The sequence below is a fragment of the Lethenteron reissneri genome, chromosome 28, assembly GCF_015708825.2.
Source record: "Lethenteron reissneri isolate LAM-NWPU_2019-01 chromosome 28, ASM1570882v1, whole genome shotgun sequence".
Lineage (NCBI taxonomy): Eukaryota > Metazoa > Chordata > Hyperoartia > Petromyzontiformes > Petromyzontidae > Lethenteron > Lethenteron reissneri.
This window is the reverse complement of record NC_083806.1, coordinates 4,641,070-4,658,850: the sequence shown is the minus strand read 5'-3', so window position 1 is coordinate 4,658,850 and position 17,781 is coordinate 4,641,070. Positions and strand designations below refer to the sequence as shown.

The following is a 17,781-nucleotide window of genomic DNA, read 5'->3' as shown; positions in this document are numbered from 1 at the left end:
AGCCTGTGGGTCTCTGTGCGAGTCTGTGCCTCTCTGTGAGTCTATGGCTTACTGTGTGTGGGCCTGTGGGTCTCTGTGTGAGTCTGTGGCTCTCTGTGAGTCTTTGGCTCACTGTGTGTGAGCCTGTGGGTCTCTGTGTGAGTCTGTGCCTCTCTGCGAGTCTTTGGCTCACTGTGTGTGGGCATGTGGGTCTCTGTGTGAGTCTGTGGCTCTCTGTGTGAGTCTGTGGCTCCATGCTGTTAGTGCCATTTGCCTAAACGTAAGAGTAGCGTCTCGTTTACATAATACAATTTACGGAGATGAACGCGCTTAATTGGAATTCCATTGCGAGACTAGGAAAGATGAACACGTGGATTAAAACTATAAGCTGAACAATGTTTTTTGTATCTTACCAGGTAAGGCCCACTGAGCGATATCGCTCTTTTTTCAGAAGCCACCTGACCACAAATGTTAGCTCAACGAAGTCGCTTATCACGTGGATTTTTATACTGGTAGGAACCCTCCTGGTTACACCAGCCCACAGGGGAATATTGTGTCCGTCCGTCGTGCAGGGAGGGGCTGTGTGGGGAGGGTGGGGAGGGTGGGGCTGGGTGGGGAGGGTGGGGCTGGGTGGGGGGTGGGAGGGGTGGGGCTGGGTGGGGAGGGGCTGGGTGGGGAGGGGCTGGGTGGGGAGGGGCTTGTCACCCCGTGGTGCCCTTATAAAACTCAACGTTTCACCTACTCACGCCGGCTTGTGCCCGCCCTCACAGTCGGGCATATTTGCGGAATACACCACGCCGCCGTTGACCCTGGTCATTGACCGAGCAACCCAACGTTCCTACTAGCTCCCTCCGCAGGAATGTGTTAGTAGCCAAATACTCGTATCGATTCTAAATGTGCAGAGAAAACCCGGAGGTCCCGGAGAAAAAAATCTACGCGACCACAGGGAGAACATGCAAACTCCAAATATCAGGGTCGGGTTCGAACCCAGGCGACCTCCTGTATGGGGAGGGAAGCCTTCATCCAGCAGTGGATTGACCATGGCTGCCGACGACGACGATCATCGCTTGCAACACTCACCACATCACAGATGCCACCAAGCAGCAACAACAACAACAAAACATCGACGCGCCTCCAAATCATCGATTTAAATCGATCAATCGACGCGTCGTTACGCGAGTGAACACGAAACCGATCGTCATTAACCAGGGGTCGGTAAACCAAATAAACAAGATGCATTTTTTTCCACCATCATCACCATGACCATCATCATCACCACCATCATCATGACCACCACTATCACCACCATCATCACTATCACCACCACCATCACCACCATCACCATCATCATGACCACCACCATCACCACCACCACCATCATCACTATCACCACCACCATCACCACTATCACCACCATCATCACTATCACCACCACCATCACCACCATCATCATGACCACCACCATCATCACCACCATCGTCACCATGACCACCCTCACCACCACCATCACCATCATCATGACCACCACCATCACCCCATCACCATCATCATGACCACCACCATCACCACCACCACCATCATCATCACCACCATCATCATCACCCCATCATCATCACCATCACCACCACCATCATCATCACCACCATCATCACCACCACCATGACCATCATCATCACCACCTCGTCGTTCTCACAGCCACTAGGGGGCACTACCACACCGAACATCGCAACGGGGATGAAACACCCCCCCTCCCTCCGGCATAGTAAACAAAATACAAACTAAATTATAAAATTACTCGACGACACGAACGGCCGACGCGCGCGACGGAAGCGGATTTTCCGTCGAAGCGGATTGACCGGAGCCCACCCCCCCACCCCCTCGACTGAAAGATGAACGCGCAGTGGGGCACGCAGCAGGGCACGGGGGTCCACACGAGCCCCCAGAGCCCCCAGAGTCCCCAGATCCCCTCGGCGACGGCGGCGTCGTTCGAGCAGCTCCGCTTCCTGAGCCTCCAGCAGCTGCGGGGGCTGCTGCAGAACGACGAGAAGATCGCGGAGATGGCGCGGGAGCGAGACGAGGTCAGGGGGGGGGCTCGCGGGGGGGGTCAGGGGGGGGGGCTCGTGGGGGGGGGGCTGGTGGCGGGGGGGGGGCTGGTGGCGCGGGGGGGGGGTTGGTGGTGCGGGGGGGGGCTGGTGGCGCGGGGGGGGGGGGGGCTGGTGGCTCGGGGGGGGGGCTGGTGGCGCGTGAGCGAGACGAGGTCAGGGGGGGGAGCTCGCGGGGGGGGGTCAGGGGGGGGCTCGCGGGGGGGAGCTCGCGGGGGGGGGGGGTCAGGGGGGGGCTCGCGGGGGGGGGCTGGTGGCGCGGGCGGGGGGTTGGTGGCGCGAGACGAGGTCAGGGGGGGCTCGCGGGGGGTTGGGCTGGTGGCGCGGGGGGGGGGGGGCTGGTGCGGGGGGGGGCTGGTGGCGCGGAGGGGGGGCTGGAGAGGGGATAGGGGGCGGCGGGGGGGGGGGGTACGGGGGGGAGGGGTAACGAGGGAGAGGGGACGAAGGGGATTGGAGGGGAGGGGGAGTGGTTGAGAGGGGATAGGGGAAGTGAGGTAGAGTGGGGGGGGTATTGGGGGATCGGGGGGGACAGTGTGGGGTCACGAGAGAGGGGGGGGGCTATTATGAGACTGCGTTCGTACGGGGGGGAGGTGGGCGAGAAGTCCGTACACTCTCCGTGTAGGCGGGTGCCATTGACTCGCACGGCGTGCGGGGTGTAGGGATTTCCCGCCCACTGTATACAGTTAGGAACAGCGTTTTACAATCACACGGGGATTGAACTCAGGAGTCTGAAGTTGGCTCGGATTTACTATTTAGTGAGGGGGGCAATGGGGGGGTATAGAATGGGGGGGGGGGGCTGCTGGAATCCGAATGTAAATTGCTCTTTATTCAATTTAACGCGTAGGCTTTCGCGACCAATAGTATTCATAATATAGGTTTTTGGGCTAATGAAGTGAATTATTTTGTCCTTTGAAAAACGTGACACATTTTTTACTGTTTGGCCGTGTCGGGTGGTGGAGGGTTACGACACATTTATAAATAACGCGATCTGACCCAAAAACCTTTATTATGCTCTTTATTCAGTTGAATAGCTCGCAGATTTTCGCGACCAATATCATCCTTAATATTCTAATTGTATTTATTTTATCTACGCGACTTTACCGAAAGAACCGTTAGAATATGAATTCCTAATATCACGAAAGTTTTAAGTCAAAATCATCCATGAAACAGTTTTTTTTTGGGGGGGGGGGGGGATGGAGGGTGTTAGATCGTGTAAATATATAAATGTGTCGTTAAACCCGCCACCACCCGGCACAGCCGAGGTGTGGCGATTCGATGTCTCTTCTGGCTGACCGGTGTTCGTCTCGCCGGGGTGTTTGTGTCTTGCGCGTCGTTTCGTAACAATCGCCTAATTTTAACTACATCTAGAGGCATTGCAAGTGTGGCGGTCATGGGGAGCGGTGGTGCAGCGGTTAGCGCTACGAAACCCGGCGACTCCCGAGTTCGATTCCCGATCACGGCCACCGGCAACGCCCGTGGCGATTATCCTGAACCGGTTGTGGGCCTCCGCTAGGTCGACTCAGCCCTAGGTCGACGCAGAGATGTGTAAACATCGCCAATTGGGGAGACAAAGGCGGCCGGGCGTGGTGCTGGCCCACCCACCCTCTCGTTGTGCCCTGCCGGCCTTAATAGGTGCTCACTAACAGCACTTGCCCGAACAGTCTGTTGAGGCTATACGGGGGATCTTTGTCTTGTGTGTACGGGTTTGTGTGTGGATGTTTGAGTGTACAAACATTGCCACTCGGGAGACAAAGGCGGCCGGGCGTGGTACTGTCACACCACCCATCTCGTGCCGTGCCGGCCTTCATAGGTGCTACTCGCTAACAGCACTTAAAGGCTATAAACCCAAAAGCCTGTTAAGACTATACGGGGGGGGGGAGGGGGTCTTTGTAAACAGAGAGATAATCCCGCTGGTGGATGGGCAACTCGAGTTAAGCACTTGCAGGGCTGTGCCTTTATACCCTTTCTCCCCCCCCCCTCCAAATCCCCCCCCCCCCCGCCACACCCCTGACCCCACCCCCGACCCTGACCCCGACCCTGACCCCACCCCTGACCCCGACCCTGACTCCACCCCCGACCCTGACCCCACCCCTGACCCCACCCCTGACTCCACCCCCGACCCTGACCCCGACCCTGACCCCACCCCTGACCCCACCCCTGACCCCACCCCTGACCCCACTCCCGACCCTGACCCCGACCCTGACCCCACCCCCGACCCTGACCCCACCCCCCACGTTGTTGTTGCGGGGGGGGGGCCCGTGTGGGTGCTGGGCAGGTGCAGTGCGTGGAGCTGGAGCGCTGCACGGCCGTGGCGAGCACGCGCAGCCTCGCGGAGCTCAACGTGGGCCTGGAGCCGCAGCTGGCGCTGTCCAGGGCCGTGCTGAGCAGCAAGTACCAGCAGCTGCACGAGCTGCTGCGCGACTACCAGCACAAGCAGCGCCAGCTCGGTACAAAGTGCTCAAACTGTGCTAACGCGTGGTAGGCTTTCACGACAAATATCCATAGTAGAGGGTTTTTTTGGGGGGGGTGAGATCGCGTAAATATATGAATGTGTCGTTCAAACCCCGCCAACACCCGACACAGCCAACTAGTGAGGGTTGTCTCGTAAACAGAACGTGCCATGGACAGGAAGGACAAGAGGAAAGGGCTCGCATAATGCGCATGCATCATGTGGACTTCTCCACAAATCTGGCTGTCGCCTGATGAAGCTGGTTGTAATTACCGGCGAAACGTCGTACTCAGATTGTAAATGTTGTGGCTTGGCTCTCCAACACAGCGGTGTTGCTGTACTAGTACACTACACTACTATACAGTACACTATACACTACACTATACACTACACTATACACTAGTGCTGTACTAGTATACTACACTATACACTACAACACACACTAGTGCTGTACTAGTGACGAATTGGCACGTTCAGTTTACGTGACAACCCTTACTAGTTGGCTGTGTCGGGTGTTGGCGGGTTTTATATATTTATGCCATCTAACCCAAAACCTCTATTATGGACTTTTCTAACTATAAACACATTTTTTTGGCGAGCACGGACCTGGCGATCACAAATGATAGGTCAACGGAAGTGGCTTGTCGTCGTGTCGACATTCATAGCAGCAGCCAAATACCCCGAACGCGTGACAGTTGACCCTAAACCTTGGAGGGGAAAAACCGAAGGACCCGGGGAAAAATCCACGCGACCGCGGGGAGACAGAGAGGACATGCAAACTCCAAATAAACAACAAGCCACGACCTCCTGTATACCAGGCGAGGTGGTTAACATCTAGCCACCCTGGCACTGCTGCTGGGGTCACACGCAGCACGCGCCTAGCGTGGGGTTACAATGCTGTGGTCGTGTCGGCTTTTGTGAAACAAACACCACGCTGCTGCCAGCACCGCACAGTGTCATCGCCTGTCTCTGTCGAGGAGAGGGGACGACTCTTCCCCCACCCCCCCTCCCCCCGTCGAGTGAGTTGGTGGTTTCGTGAGCGGGAGGGTGAGTGGATGAGTGAGTAGGTGAATGATTGGCCGAGTGAGTGTACAGTAGTAAGACGATAAAGGTGTGCAGCCTTTCAATCGCGAGGGTATCAACCCGCTTGCTGTACTGCCATCGTACCCTGGCCGGTCAGGGGGTGGCGACATCAACGCTCACGGGGTGGGAAGCAGAAGGTAGTTTCACGAATTCTAGATTTGAAGCTTTCGTGACTGCAAGGATTCATATTCTTAGGTTTTTTCGGTAAAGTCACGTAGGTAAAACATTAAAATTAATAAAAGTAAAATAAAATTAAAATCACGACGTTTCGGAGGCAACACAAGTCTCCGTCATCAGGTGGGACCGTCACAGCCAGATTTGCTGCATCAAGTGAGGCAATGATTCAAGATGTAATCCCTTAACAAGCAAGTTGAGGGGGGAGGAGAGGGGGGGGGAGCTCATCAGAATGTGGTAGCCAATGAATGGAACGTATCGGGAGGGAGGGGGGCGGGGCTCAAAGACGGCACGAAGTGCCACGTAGAACGTATCGGGAAGGGGAGGGGGGCGGGGCCAAAAGGATGGACGACGCGGCACACGAGAGTCGGCGGCGTGGACGTGTGCGTGCGCGTGATTCGCCAACCCGCACTGCCCCCCGCAGTGCTGGCTTACTGGCCACGTGGAGCACAGATGCAGAGGGCCGGCTGGCAGGTCACCGGCCAGCAAGTCACGGGGGGAAATTAATTCTGCTTGGTCGTTCATAACAATGAAACTGGATCGTGTCCTGGGCACAAGGGCATCGACAATAACGACGCTAATTATAACAGGGATTTGCTTCGGCAGGATCGTGACAATTGCAGCAATTTTCTCTTCTCGGATTCATCCCGGGAAGAGGGCACTGAATCAACGCACTCGGCCCCAGTGTTGTTGTGGTCGCGGCGACCAATCAGGAGACGGCGTAGCCTCTCGTCCCACTCCTGGTCCACTTACACCCCCCCCCGGTCCCCTCCGGGTCTGTCCTCGTTCCAACCCTCATCGCCCCACAGCCACATTTCCCCGCTTGTTGTACACAGCAGTGAAAGCCACCACCACTACCACCGCCGCCAGCAAGAGCAGAGGTGGCCAGGCGGTGGCCTCAGATCAGAGACGCCGTTGAGCCGGTACCGCTGAGATCCTGGCTTCCATTCTGGGTTTCAGCCGCCCAGATGTGGTTAAAGCGGGTTCACACGCGGCACGAGTTATCGCCTCTGCCCCGATGACCGCAAGCTCGCAAAGAGACCAACAGACTCGCAGAGACCCACAGACCCGTATTGAGACCGTTACACTTACATATAGACCCGCAGAGACTCACAGACTAGCACACAGACCCACAGAATGACATAGACACCAACAGACTTTCATAGAGACCCGAAGACTTGCCAAGACCAACAGACTTGCATAGCAACCCGCAGACTCGCATAGAGACCCACAGACTTGCATATACAGACTCCTAGCAAAACATAGTACTCGAATTGTAAATGTTGTGGGTTTTACTCTTCAACACATCGGTGGACTAAACTAGTAACGAATTGGCATGTTTTGTTTAGGTGACAAACCTTACTAATTGGCTGTGCCGGGTGGCGGCGGGTTTACCGACACATTTATATTTACGCAATCTCACCCAAAAACCTCTATTATGGATACCAGAGGTCTGTTCCTAAGTCGATTTGTTCGTAAGTCCAACTTTACTCCTGTCGATTCCAAACACGTTGTACGGCATTCACGCTAAACACGAGGATTGTTGTATAATCTCCTGCAGATGTAGATGCCGCTGGTTCTTCACGTTCTGCAGATGTAGATGCCACCACCGCCACATATTGCGCGGCGATTGAACTTACGACTCTCGGTCCGAACAGGCAACTGGACGTACGGACAGGTTTGTTCGTGTCTCTGAAAGTTCATAAGTCGAATGTTCGTAAGTAGAGGAGTATCTGTATGGAGTGGTAATGAGACCGGGCTTTGGGTTGATCTATGTCACTGTTTTTAGAGAGAGGTTGGGGCAAAAGTATGCCCCATTGCCTTGGGGTCAGAGTTGTTGTGGTGGTGGTGATAAGTGTTGGTGCTGGTTGTGGTGAGAGTGGAGCTGATTATGGTGAAGGTAACATCGTGGTGAGGGTGTTGATAGTAATCGTGGTGAGGGTGTTTATGATTGTGGTGCTGTTACATCAGCGTGGTGAAGTATGCTCAAATATCTCCCCACGACTCCGCAGACATCGCTCATGCATCAGGGGGTTTACAAAAGGGGCTGCACATACATGTGCATGTTCACATGTTCGTGTGCGTTTTCGCATGTTCGTGTGCATGTTCGCATTATCGTGTGCATGTTCGCATGTTCGTGTGCGTGCTCACATGTTCGTGTGCATGTTCGTGTGCATGTTCGCATGTTCGTGTGCATGTTCGCATGTTCGTGTGCATGTTCACATGTTCGTGTGCATGTTCGCATGTTCGTGTGCATGTTCGCATGTTCGTGTGCATGTTCACATGTTCGTGTGCATGTTCGCATGTTCGTGTGCATGTTCACATGTTCGTGTGCGCGCATGACGCTTTGCTACAAACGACCTGAGGTCGATTCCCCCTAACGGCCAACACCGCCACGATGATCTGAACCAGGCCTGGGCCTCCCCTAGGTCGACTCAGCCTCGAATGAGTAACCTGGTGCGTTGTGTAAACATCGCCACTGGGGAAACAAAGGCGGCCGGGTGTGTGCTGCTGGCCACCCCCACCCACCGCTGTGCCGTTCCGGCCTTTCGTAGGTGCTCGCGAACAGCACTTGCCCCATGAGTCTGTCGAGGCTATACGGGGGACCTTTGTCTTTGTGCGCGCATGTCCACGTGTTCTGTCTCTACCGCAGTGGCGTGAGTCACGCGCGTGGCTGGGAGCCAATGCTGTGGCCAGCTGCCGTTTCGTGGGTGTGTCACACGGGCCGCTGCTGATTGGCTAGTGAGGGGGTTGTGGCCAGAAGTTGTTGTGGGGGGGGGGCTGGGAGGTGTGAGCGAGCGGACGCTGCCCCATTGGCTGAAGTGTGGGGGGGAGGGGGGGCTATAGAAGGTGGTGGAGTCACATTGGATGGGTGGGCCACGGGGAAAGTGGGTGGAGCTACAGGGAGATGGGGGTGGAGCCTAATTGGGTGGCACCACTGATGGAGTGGGTGAAGCTACAAGGAGACAGAGTGGACCCACATTGAATGGGTGGAGCGACTGATTGAGTGGGTGGAGTCACATTGGATGGGTGGGGCCACGGGGAAAGTGGGTGGAGTTACAGGGAGATGGGGGTGGAGCCTAATTGGGTGGCATCACTGATTGAGTGGGTGGAACCACATGGAGACAGGGGTGGACCCACATTGAATGGATGGAGCGACTGATTGAGTGGGTGGAGCCACAGGGAGTCGGGGTGGACCCACATTGAATGGGTGGAGCCATCGGAAGAGTGGGAGGAGCCACATGGGGTCAGGGGTGGAGCTACATCGAATGGTTGGAGCCATAGGAACATGGACTGGCGCCCCTGGGGAAAGTCGATGGAGCCACTGGAGCGAGTGGGTTGGGGCCCCAAAGAAAAAGCGAGTGGAGCTACTGGGGCGAGTGGGTGGCGGCCACAGGGAGAGTGGGTGGAGCTACAGGGAGAGTGGGTGGAGCCACAGGGAGAGTGGGTGGAGCCACAAGGACCGTGGGTGGAGCTACTGGGGCGAGTGGGTGGAGGCCACAGGGAGAGTAAGTGGAGCCACGTGGAGGCACGTGAGGGCTGTGTACGAACATCACCTCCCCGCGCCACACTCGCACGTTTTGCCACGTGTGCCCCAGTCTCGCGTTTCCACCACCCATCGCCTGGGGTCAACCGCGGTTACGCAACTGGGCCCGTGTGTCAGCGTGAGGGTCTTTATGTCATTAGGGGGAGCGGCGGTGCAGTGGTTAGCGCGCTGCGCTACGAACCCAGCTACCCGAGTTCGATTCCCTGTCGTGGCCAATATCGGTGGCGGATATCATCTGAACCGGTGTTGTGCCTCTCTTAAGGGAACTCGGTGTGTAAGCATCAGCGCTGGGGAGACAAAGGCGGCCAGGCGTGGTGTTAGCCACACCGACCTGCTCGTGTGCTGTGCTGCCCTTAATCCATCTCGCATACAGCATAATATAAATAAAATAATAAATCACGGGTCTCTTGGGATTTCTCTTTACTTGATACAGCAATCGTGTTGTGACGGTTCCACCTGAAGACGGAAGCTTGTGTTGCCTCCGAAACGTCGTGATTTATTATTTATTTCTATTATTTTTTTCAATTTTATTATTATAAATTTTTTGCCTACGTGACTTTACCGAAAAAAACCTAAGAGTATAGGGGGGTTCCCTGTCATTGTTCAGCCTGGGTGGTTGAGTGGAGGCCAAGAAGAGTGACTGCTGCATAATCACCACGCAGCCCGACAGCGAGAGGTGATACCGGATGTGGCATGCCGGGCACGGCAATACATGCTTGAAATGTGTTCCGATCACATCGGTCAATCTGACAATCTCTCCGTGCTCTGAAGTGAGTTTTCATTTTGTTGGCCTGTGCTTGTGCACCGCTGCCAACGCAGCAGCAGCAGCAACAGTCAGCAGCAACATCCCCAAATAAAAGTAGCGATACGCACGTTCGGAGACTTCGTCCGAATTGACTCTGTTGGGAACATCGAAGCGAGTTTGGAGAATGAAGGCCGCCACTTGGTCGAGACTGGCTACGGATGTGGCAGCCAAAGGGTGCGGGGGGAACGTGGAGATGGAGCGGTGGCTACGGCTTGGAAGAGGCCGTCATCCAGCAGTGGATGACGATGATGATTGTTATGATTCCAGGAAGTGTTGCGAATTACGTGTGAACCCGACAAAGCTCATTGGCTAGGACACCGGTCGGAAAATAAAATAACAATGAGAGCCAATTTTTTCAAATTCGGTATAAAAAAACTCAACATTTCAGGAGCCAAAGTGCAACGTGAATAACGTCATTAAGCGGGTCCTTAAAAGAGCCGCATTTGCTGACCCCTGGACTAGAAGCTGGAGGGAGGGCGATCTGTGTGAGAGTAGGTTGAGGGGGAGGAGTGGGGGGGGGTCTGGAGGTGCCGGGGGGAAAGGTAAGGGGGTAGCTGGGGAGGGTGAAGATGCCCGATTTCGCCGCCGTGATTGGAAGAGATTGCGAAACCTCGCGTGCGGCCTGGGCCTAACGCGAGTCCCAGAGGGACACCCATCAATCACCTGGTTTGCGCTAACGGGAACGATTGAATCATCCACCTGATGGGGTTTCCTCGGAGGTTAACGGCCGGGTTGACCCGCTGCCTCACCCATCCATCCTACCCATCTACCCGCCCGCCCACTCTACCAAAACCTCGACCGCCTTAAGCAAACCAGCCCGGCCCCGCAGCGCTCATTGGACGCTCAAGGCTGCCCGTGATGACACCATAAATAACCACCGTGGCCCTAAAAGTAAACAATACTTAAAAATGTGCAGTGTATATAGATATAACATGCAACGTTTCGGGCAATGGGTCCTTCATGGCATTATTGCCTGAAAGCCGTAGCCTGTTGTATGCGTTTTTACTTATTAGGGCAACTGTGTTATTTTTTCTTTTTCTTGGTTCTTTCGGTAAAGTCACGTAGAAGGGAAATAATACAATAATAAAAATAAAACATAATTAAATAATTCTCACGACGTTTCGGCCACAACGCAAGCAGCCGTCTTCAGGTGAAGAACAGGTCTGTCAGAAAGACAGACGGAAAGACAGACCTGTTCTTCACCTGAGGACGGCTGCTTGCGTTGTGGCCGAAACGTCGTGAGAATTATTTTATTATGTTTTATTTTTATTATTTTATTACTTCCCTTCTACGTGACTTTACCGAAAGAACCAAGAAGATGAATCCCTGCAGTCACGAAAGCTTTAAATCGAAACTGTGTTATTATTCGTGAATATTTGTGGCTCTAGTTTGTGCTGTTGCACCGCTGCCCATTACCGTAACAACAAAAACAACAGCCGCCACTCGGTGGCGGTGATGCCACCACGGCGCTTGTGCCAAGGCGAGGTGCACTTTGAGTTCACCAGTGAAGTAGCGCACACACTCGCGCGCACACACACGCGCACACACGCGCGACATTGTGATTATACCGATTTCTCGAGTCTAGTGAGACGATGCTGTCAGGCCGGCCGCCAATTACTGCACCAAGTTCTGCACTCACGTTGGTGTGATCATCAAGTTGACAATTCTATTGAAGATTCAAGAAAACCCTTTTTGTGCCACCCTGTCCAATCTTCCACCCACCCTCGGGCCCCCTCTCATCGCCACTCTGCCCCCCCCCCTCCACTCTCCCCTACTACCCCCCACCATCCTCCCACCACAGCCGAGAGTTTTGACGGCAGCTGCTGTCCGGAAACGCTGCTCGCCCTGCTTCAAGCGGAAACGGCCAAGGCTGAGGATGAGGCCGAGGTGAGTGATTGGCGATCGAGACACGCGGAGAGACGAGAACACGGAGAGAGAGATGAGGGGACACGCAGCTCGGGGAAGATGTAAATACTCGCCCCCCCCCTACTTCCCGTTCCTCCCCTACCCTTTCGTGATCCCTCAGAACCCCCGAACGCTGCCACTCGTTTCTCAATCCTCTCACGCCCCTATTAACTACATCGTTCCATTCTGTCACCGTTCTGTAAGCTGTGCCAAGCTCCTTGTGTGAACGCACTCTATATATATAAATTAGTTCATCTTCTTGGTTCTTTCGGTAAAGTCACGTAGAAGGGAAATAATAAAATAATAAAAATAAAGCATTAAAAAAAGAGTTATTATATTATTTTATTATGTTTTATTATATTATCTTATTATGTTTTATTATTTTTATCGCTTTATTATTTCCCTTCTACGTGCCTTTACCGAAAAAACCAAGAAGATGAATCCCTGCAGTCACGAAAGCTTTAAATCGAAATATATGAATTAGATTAATATATAGAGAACTGCAGAGCTTGGGCAATTGTTGGTACCGCCCAGCGGCTGCCTTCTCCGCCCATCTGCGGTTCCTCCTCCTCGTGTCTCCGAGTCGTCGTGCTGCTCCCTCTCTGCGGGAGCGAGCGACAACTGTGCGGTCGTGCCCCGTTGCCAGTTGGGATGTCGCCCCTGAATGGCGCTGTGCCTGCCAGGCACCGGCGGGCTGTTGACGGCCTGCGTCACCCGGAGAGCGGAGGGCCAGCAGTGAGGAGGGCGGCACGGCCATCTAGCCACCCCACCACGCCCCCCCCCCTTCCCCGCTCCGCCCCCCTCCTCTCCTCTCTCTCTCCTTTACTCTCTCCTCCATCTCTCCTGCCTCCTCCCCTCCCTGTCCTCTCCTCCCCTCTCCTCTCCCATCTGCTCTCTCTTCCCCTTCTCTCCTCCCCTCTCTCCCCCCACTCCCCTCTCTTCCCCTCTCCCCTCCTAAGTGAACCAGGCTGTGTACGGTGCACCGCCAGCCTCAACCACCACCCGCTACCCTCCCCACCGCCCCGTGGTTATTGTGCTACACAGGCATAGGATTGAGATGGGGTGGGGTGCGGTTAGGGAGCAATTGATGATTCTGGTGTGGTGGGAGCGGGGGGGGCGAGGGCACACGGGGGGACTGTATTTATTCAAGGAGAGCGTCTGCCTGCCCCGGCCGCTATCCGGGCCTAATAGCGGATTAGCCGCGTCTTAGCGCAAAGCTCCTTTACCCACAAACACCCTTGGCGCTGATAAAAAAATGAAAAAATTCGCTCGTATTTTTATTCTTATTATCATCATCGTTTTATTTGCGCTCGTTCGCCCGGGGAAGGCCTCGCCGAGTCTCGTGACACTTGCCTAAAGAGGGTCCTGCCAGGTATTCACGACGGAAGATTGCGTCGGACCAGCGACCTCTGCCAAAGGAATGCGGTCAAACTAGAGTCGTACATTTATGAGACTGGCGGTGGGAGCTGTGGTGGTAACAGAGGGTTGGCGGATCACGCAGACCACCCTCGTGTAGCTCCATCCCTGCACGTGGTGTCATGCCACCTCCTGGTTTTCCAGCGTACGTACGGTGGCAGAACAGCAAGCGGGTTGACATCCGTCTGTGATGGGGCCTAAGTGTGGGTACTGCCACCTCTTTCAAGACGTCCGGCCGGCGTGGAAGAGTAGGCCCAACATCCTCGAGTGGAGAACCATCCGGCAGCAGTGTGTCGCGAGCAGCCGAGCAATTGCAAGGCTACTCCTTTGCCTCGTGCCTTTCATAAATGATGCTTACGACCGCTCTGAGCCGGTCTCGCGCGATCCGCTCCGAGCTCCGGCTCTTACGCCCGAGCGTTGTTGGCATCGAATTTAAATATCATCCACGCTCTCTCCGGGGTTAGCGTCAGTCCCAGGCTGGGTTACAGCGATGCGGGGGGCAGTGGAGTGGGTGTGAATTCCTGGACCCTGTCACCAATCACCGTCACTGACAGATTCTGGCTTCACGAGCACACGATCGAATTCCCAGCACAATTTGTTACTTTGCTAAAATAAAAACAATCTTCGCTGCTATTGTTTTGCCGGTGATGTCACTTGCGTTTTTTTTGGCTCAATGCGAAAGGAACGCCAATTTACAGATCATCATAAATTGTAATTTCTGGATAAATCGACGGTGCAAATTTAACTAAATTGGACACCGCACCTTACTCATTTGCATTCACACACACACAGCAGCAATCATCACCCCCTACTGGCAGACCAAAGTATGTTAAACTTCCTTCGTACCGTGTGTAGCCAACCGTGCTTTTCGGAGATGCGGGGGAAGGACAACAAACTAAACACAAAAATCTGTTCTAAAGAAATTCGTTTTCAGTCTCGATGAAAACGAATTTATTTAGAACAGTTGCTTCCTAATATCGGAAGGAAGAGCGTTCCAGATGGCCGCAGAAGCGCACCTGAATGTGCTCGATGCAGTGACCGTCTTTGCTCGATGGTCAGCCAATGCTTGAAACCTGAAATCTGAAAATCGTGAGCTCATCCCTAATTTTTTTTATTTTAATCTGGCCGGCTAACACGCGCGCGCCCGGTGTCTCCGCAGGCCGTGGCCGAGAGCTTCCTGGCGGGCGAGCTGCCGCTGGACGACTTCGTCGAGAGCTTCCTCGCCCGACGCTCGCTCATCCACCTGCGGCGCGCCAAGGCCGACAAGCTCAAGGAGATGCTGCTCGACCAGTGAGGGGGTCAATGTGGCACCACAGACCCACGGTGCGGACGGACGGACGGACGATCAGCTGCGGTGGAACCCCCCCCCCCCCCTCCACCGTGAAACGAGACCCAACCTGGACCAACCTGGGAAGGGACTTCACGGAGAGACCCTCGTCATGAAGTTCTGACCACGGAACCACCGCCGTGACAGCAGAGGTCGCAAACGGGTTTTGATTCCTTACCCGTACCCGGCCGCACCAGGGTCGCAAACGAGTACCCGTATCCGTACCCGGCCGTACCCGTACCCTACCCGTACCCGGCCGGGTACGGGTAGGGTACGGGTATCGGGTACCTGATTGCGACCTCTGGGATGAAGCCATGTTGCAGGTGCGGGTGGGTTGATTCTAGGAACTTGAATTGTGAGAAGAGACAAGACATTGGGAAATGAGTGACAAACGGTTACTCACCAGTGACTCACGGCCTACCTGTACCCGGCCGCACCAGGGTCGCAAACGGGTACCCATACCCGGCCTGGTACGGGTAGCCGGGTATCGGGTAGGGAACGGGTATCAGGTACCCGGTTGCGACCTCTGCGTGACAGCCCTGCATTGTAGCGTGACCCGTTGTGTGGGTGTCGATGATCGCGTGCCGCCGGGAATTCCTGCTCGGTAACGCCGGGCAGCTTACCCGGCGATGCTGCTGCCAGTGGTGCACAAGCGCAATGAAAACGAAACTTTACCACGTAAGGCCCACTGAGCTGCTGTATAGCTATTTTTCATAAGCGATCAGCTACAAATGGTAGCTCGGCAAAGTGGCTTGCCAGGTGGAAATGTATAGCGGCCAAATAATCTAAACGCATCTTTCTAAATGTGGAGGAAAAACCGGAGAACCCGGAGAAAAATCCACGGTGAGAGAGACACGCAAACTCCAAATACACAACAGGTGTCAGGGTCGGGAACGAACCCACGACATCCTGCATACCAGGCGAGGTATTTAACAACTCGCCACCGTGCGCGCAAAAGCAAACTCTATGATCCCCTCGCCAACCAGCGTCAAGAGAGCACAGAAAGGGACACCTCGTCCCCTTTCTAAGGCTGGTCGCTTAGCCCCCCTCACCATCCAACTTCCACGTACAAGGTTAAGCAACGGTACAGCCTATAACACCTGTTACGCATGGTGGTCGCCCATCGAAACAATGTCCAAGCCTCCATAGACTCCGAGATGGGATGAGATCGGGGGCAGCATGCCGCGCGCTAGTTTAGTCATAGACTAGCATCCCCTTTGCAGCATAAAATCTATACAGTGTAATCATTCCTTATATACAAATGGTATGCGAATGAGTGGAGCGGTGGCGCAGCAGTGGTTATCGCGTTCAATGCGTTACGAACCCAGTGAACTTTTGATTCTGGCCACGGCGCTAACATTGGCGGCGAGCGATGATCTGAACTGATAATTCACTCACCACCGGCGGGTGCCAGCCGTGGCTGGGAATCAAAACTCAAAGGGTCGTTGAGTTCGTAGCGCAGCAGAGTGCACTAACCACCGCGCCACCACTCCACCCCACCCAGAAGTGTACATTGTGAAGGTGTTCACATTAATAGGGTCATGGAGCCGTGTGACATGAGCCGTGATGTGTTCGTTATTTACTTATTTAATTGTCCGTCTCCAAATTAAATTGAGTTGAGCAATGTTTACGTGTCGAATGCATTTCTTTGCTGTCTTATCGAGACGAGTCTTTTCCTGCAATAGAAATGTGGAATTTCCACCATTAGCACGGGGCAGTTCTCACTTCAGGAGTTGGGGGAGGGGGAGGCACTTAAACCCCTCTCCATGAAAATGCTGGTGGCTGATTTTTTTGTAAATCGTATTCATTTAAAGAAATAAAATTATGTGATGGGTTATATGTGTGTGCGAGTTTGATATCAAAATGTAACACGATTTTTGTTCCTGGCTAGTAAGTGTTATTTTCTAATTGCTTATGCCTCAAAAGTATAGAAAATGCCTATTATTCCCCACAAACTTTGCTTTCGTGTATTTAGTAGAAGAGGTGGGGGGGGGGGGTATGATAACTCTTGTGAAGATGAGCAAATACGAACGAAACTTTAGAGTTAAGTTGCGATTCGGGACTCTCCCTGCTGGAAATCGGACAAATTCAACGCTTGACAAAACACGTGTAGACAAAACCTGGAGCTTCTTCTTTAGTGCTGCCTAACGGCGTGTGCGACTTCACGATGATATTGGTCCCGGTCTAGCACGGCGTGTAGAGTTTGTGCTGTTGTTAATTGTAGCCATGTTTTGATGTTACTGAGCCATGTCGTTTTTGGCCGTCCTGGTCGTTTTTTCCCTTCGATTTTTCCTTCCAGGATTTGCTTTAATAGCTGGTATTTGTGGTCGTTTCGGGCAATGTGGCCTAGGTAGTAACACTTCCTGCTAATGATGGTCTTCAGCAGTTGCCTGTCAGTGCCCATATCTTGCAGAACGTGTGTATTGGTGGTTTTGGCTGTCCATGGGATTTGGAGCTAAGTTGATTTAAGTGGCGTGTCCGCAAGCGCACTTTGCCCTGGGTTAGCCTCGTGTGTGGGCTTCCGTGTAGCCGAGTAAATACTTCCAAACTGAACTATTTTTTTTGTGACGCTGCCGCGTTGGCAGTAGTGCAACAATAAACACACACAAGCTCGACACTTTCTTCGATAACACCGTGGGCTTAAAAGGGTGATGTTTCTGGCAATAGCCCTTGTTCATAGCACATAGAGAGACAGAGTGGATGATAAGAGTTGGAGATTTCGATTTAAAGCTTTCGTGACTGCAGGGATTCATCTTCTTGGTTCTTTCGGTAAAGTCACGTAGTAGGGAAGTAATAAAATAATTAAAATAAAATATAATAAAATAATAAAAATAAAACATAATAAAACAATTCTCACGATGTTTCGGCCACAACGCAAGCAGCCGTCCTCAGGTGAAAACCACCTGAGGACGGCTGCTTGCGGCTGCTTGCGTTGTGGCCGAAACGTCGTGAGAATTGTTTTATTATGTTTTATTTTTATTATTTTATTACTTC

General features: G+C 53.7%; 1 protein-coding gene across 1 annotated transcript; it reads left to right on the top strand.

Annotated features, from left to right (window-relative positions):
- Positions 1 to 1,825: 1,825 nt before the first annotated feature.
- Positions 1,826 to 16,413, top strand: LOC133348853 (vacuolar protein sorting-associated protein 37B-like). The gene is made up of 4 exons (XM_061561917.1): positions 1,826 to 2,057; positions 4,357 to 4,528; positions 11,941 to 12,026; positions 14,620 to 16,413. The coding sequence occupies exons 1-4, from the start codon at positions 1,869 to 1,871 to the stop codon at positions 14,752 to 14,754; spliced, it is 582 nt and encodes a 193-aa protein (XP_061417901.1). The 5' UTR covers positions 1,826 to 1,868; the 3' UTR covers positions 14,755 to 16,413.
- The last annotated feature ends 1,368 nt before the right edge of the window (positions 16,414 to 17,781 follow it).

Excerpts from the sequence above, each read along its gene's own strand:
- LOC133348853 (XM_061561917.1), top strand. The coding sequence starts at position 1,869 with ATGAACGCGCAGTGGGGCACGCAGCAGGGCACGGGGGTCCACACGAGC. Across the intron at positions 2,058-4,356 it reads TGGCGCGGGAGCGAGACGAG|GTGCAGTGCGTGGAGCTGGA; the intron begins GTCAGGGGGGGG and ends GGTGCTGGGCAG. Across the intron at positions 4,529-11,940 it reads GCACAAGCAGCGCCAGCTCG|CCGAGAGTTTTGACGGCAGC; the intron begins GTACAAAGTGCT and ends CTCCCACCACAG.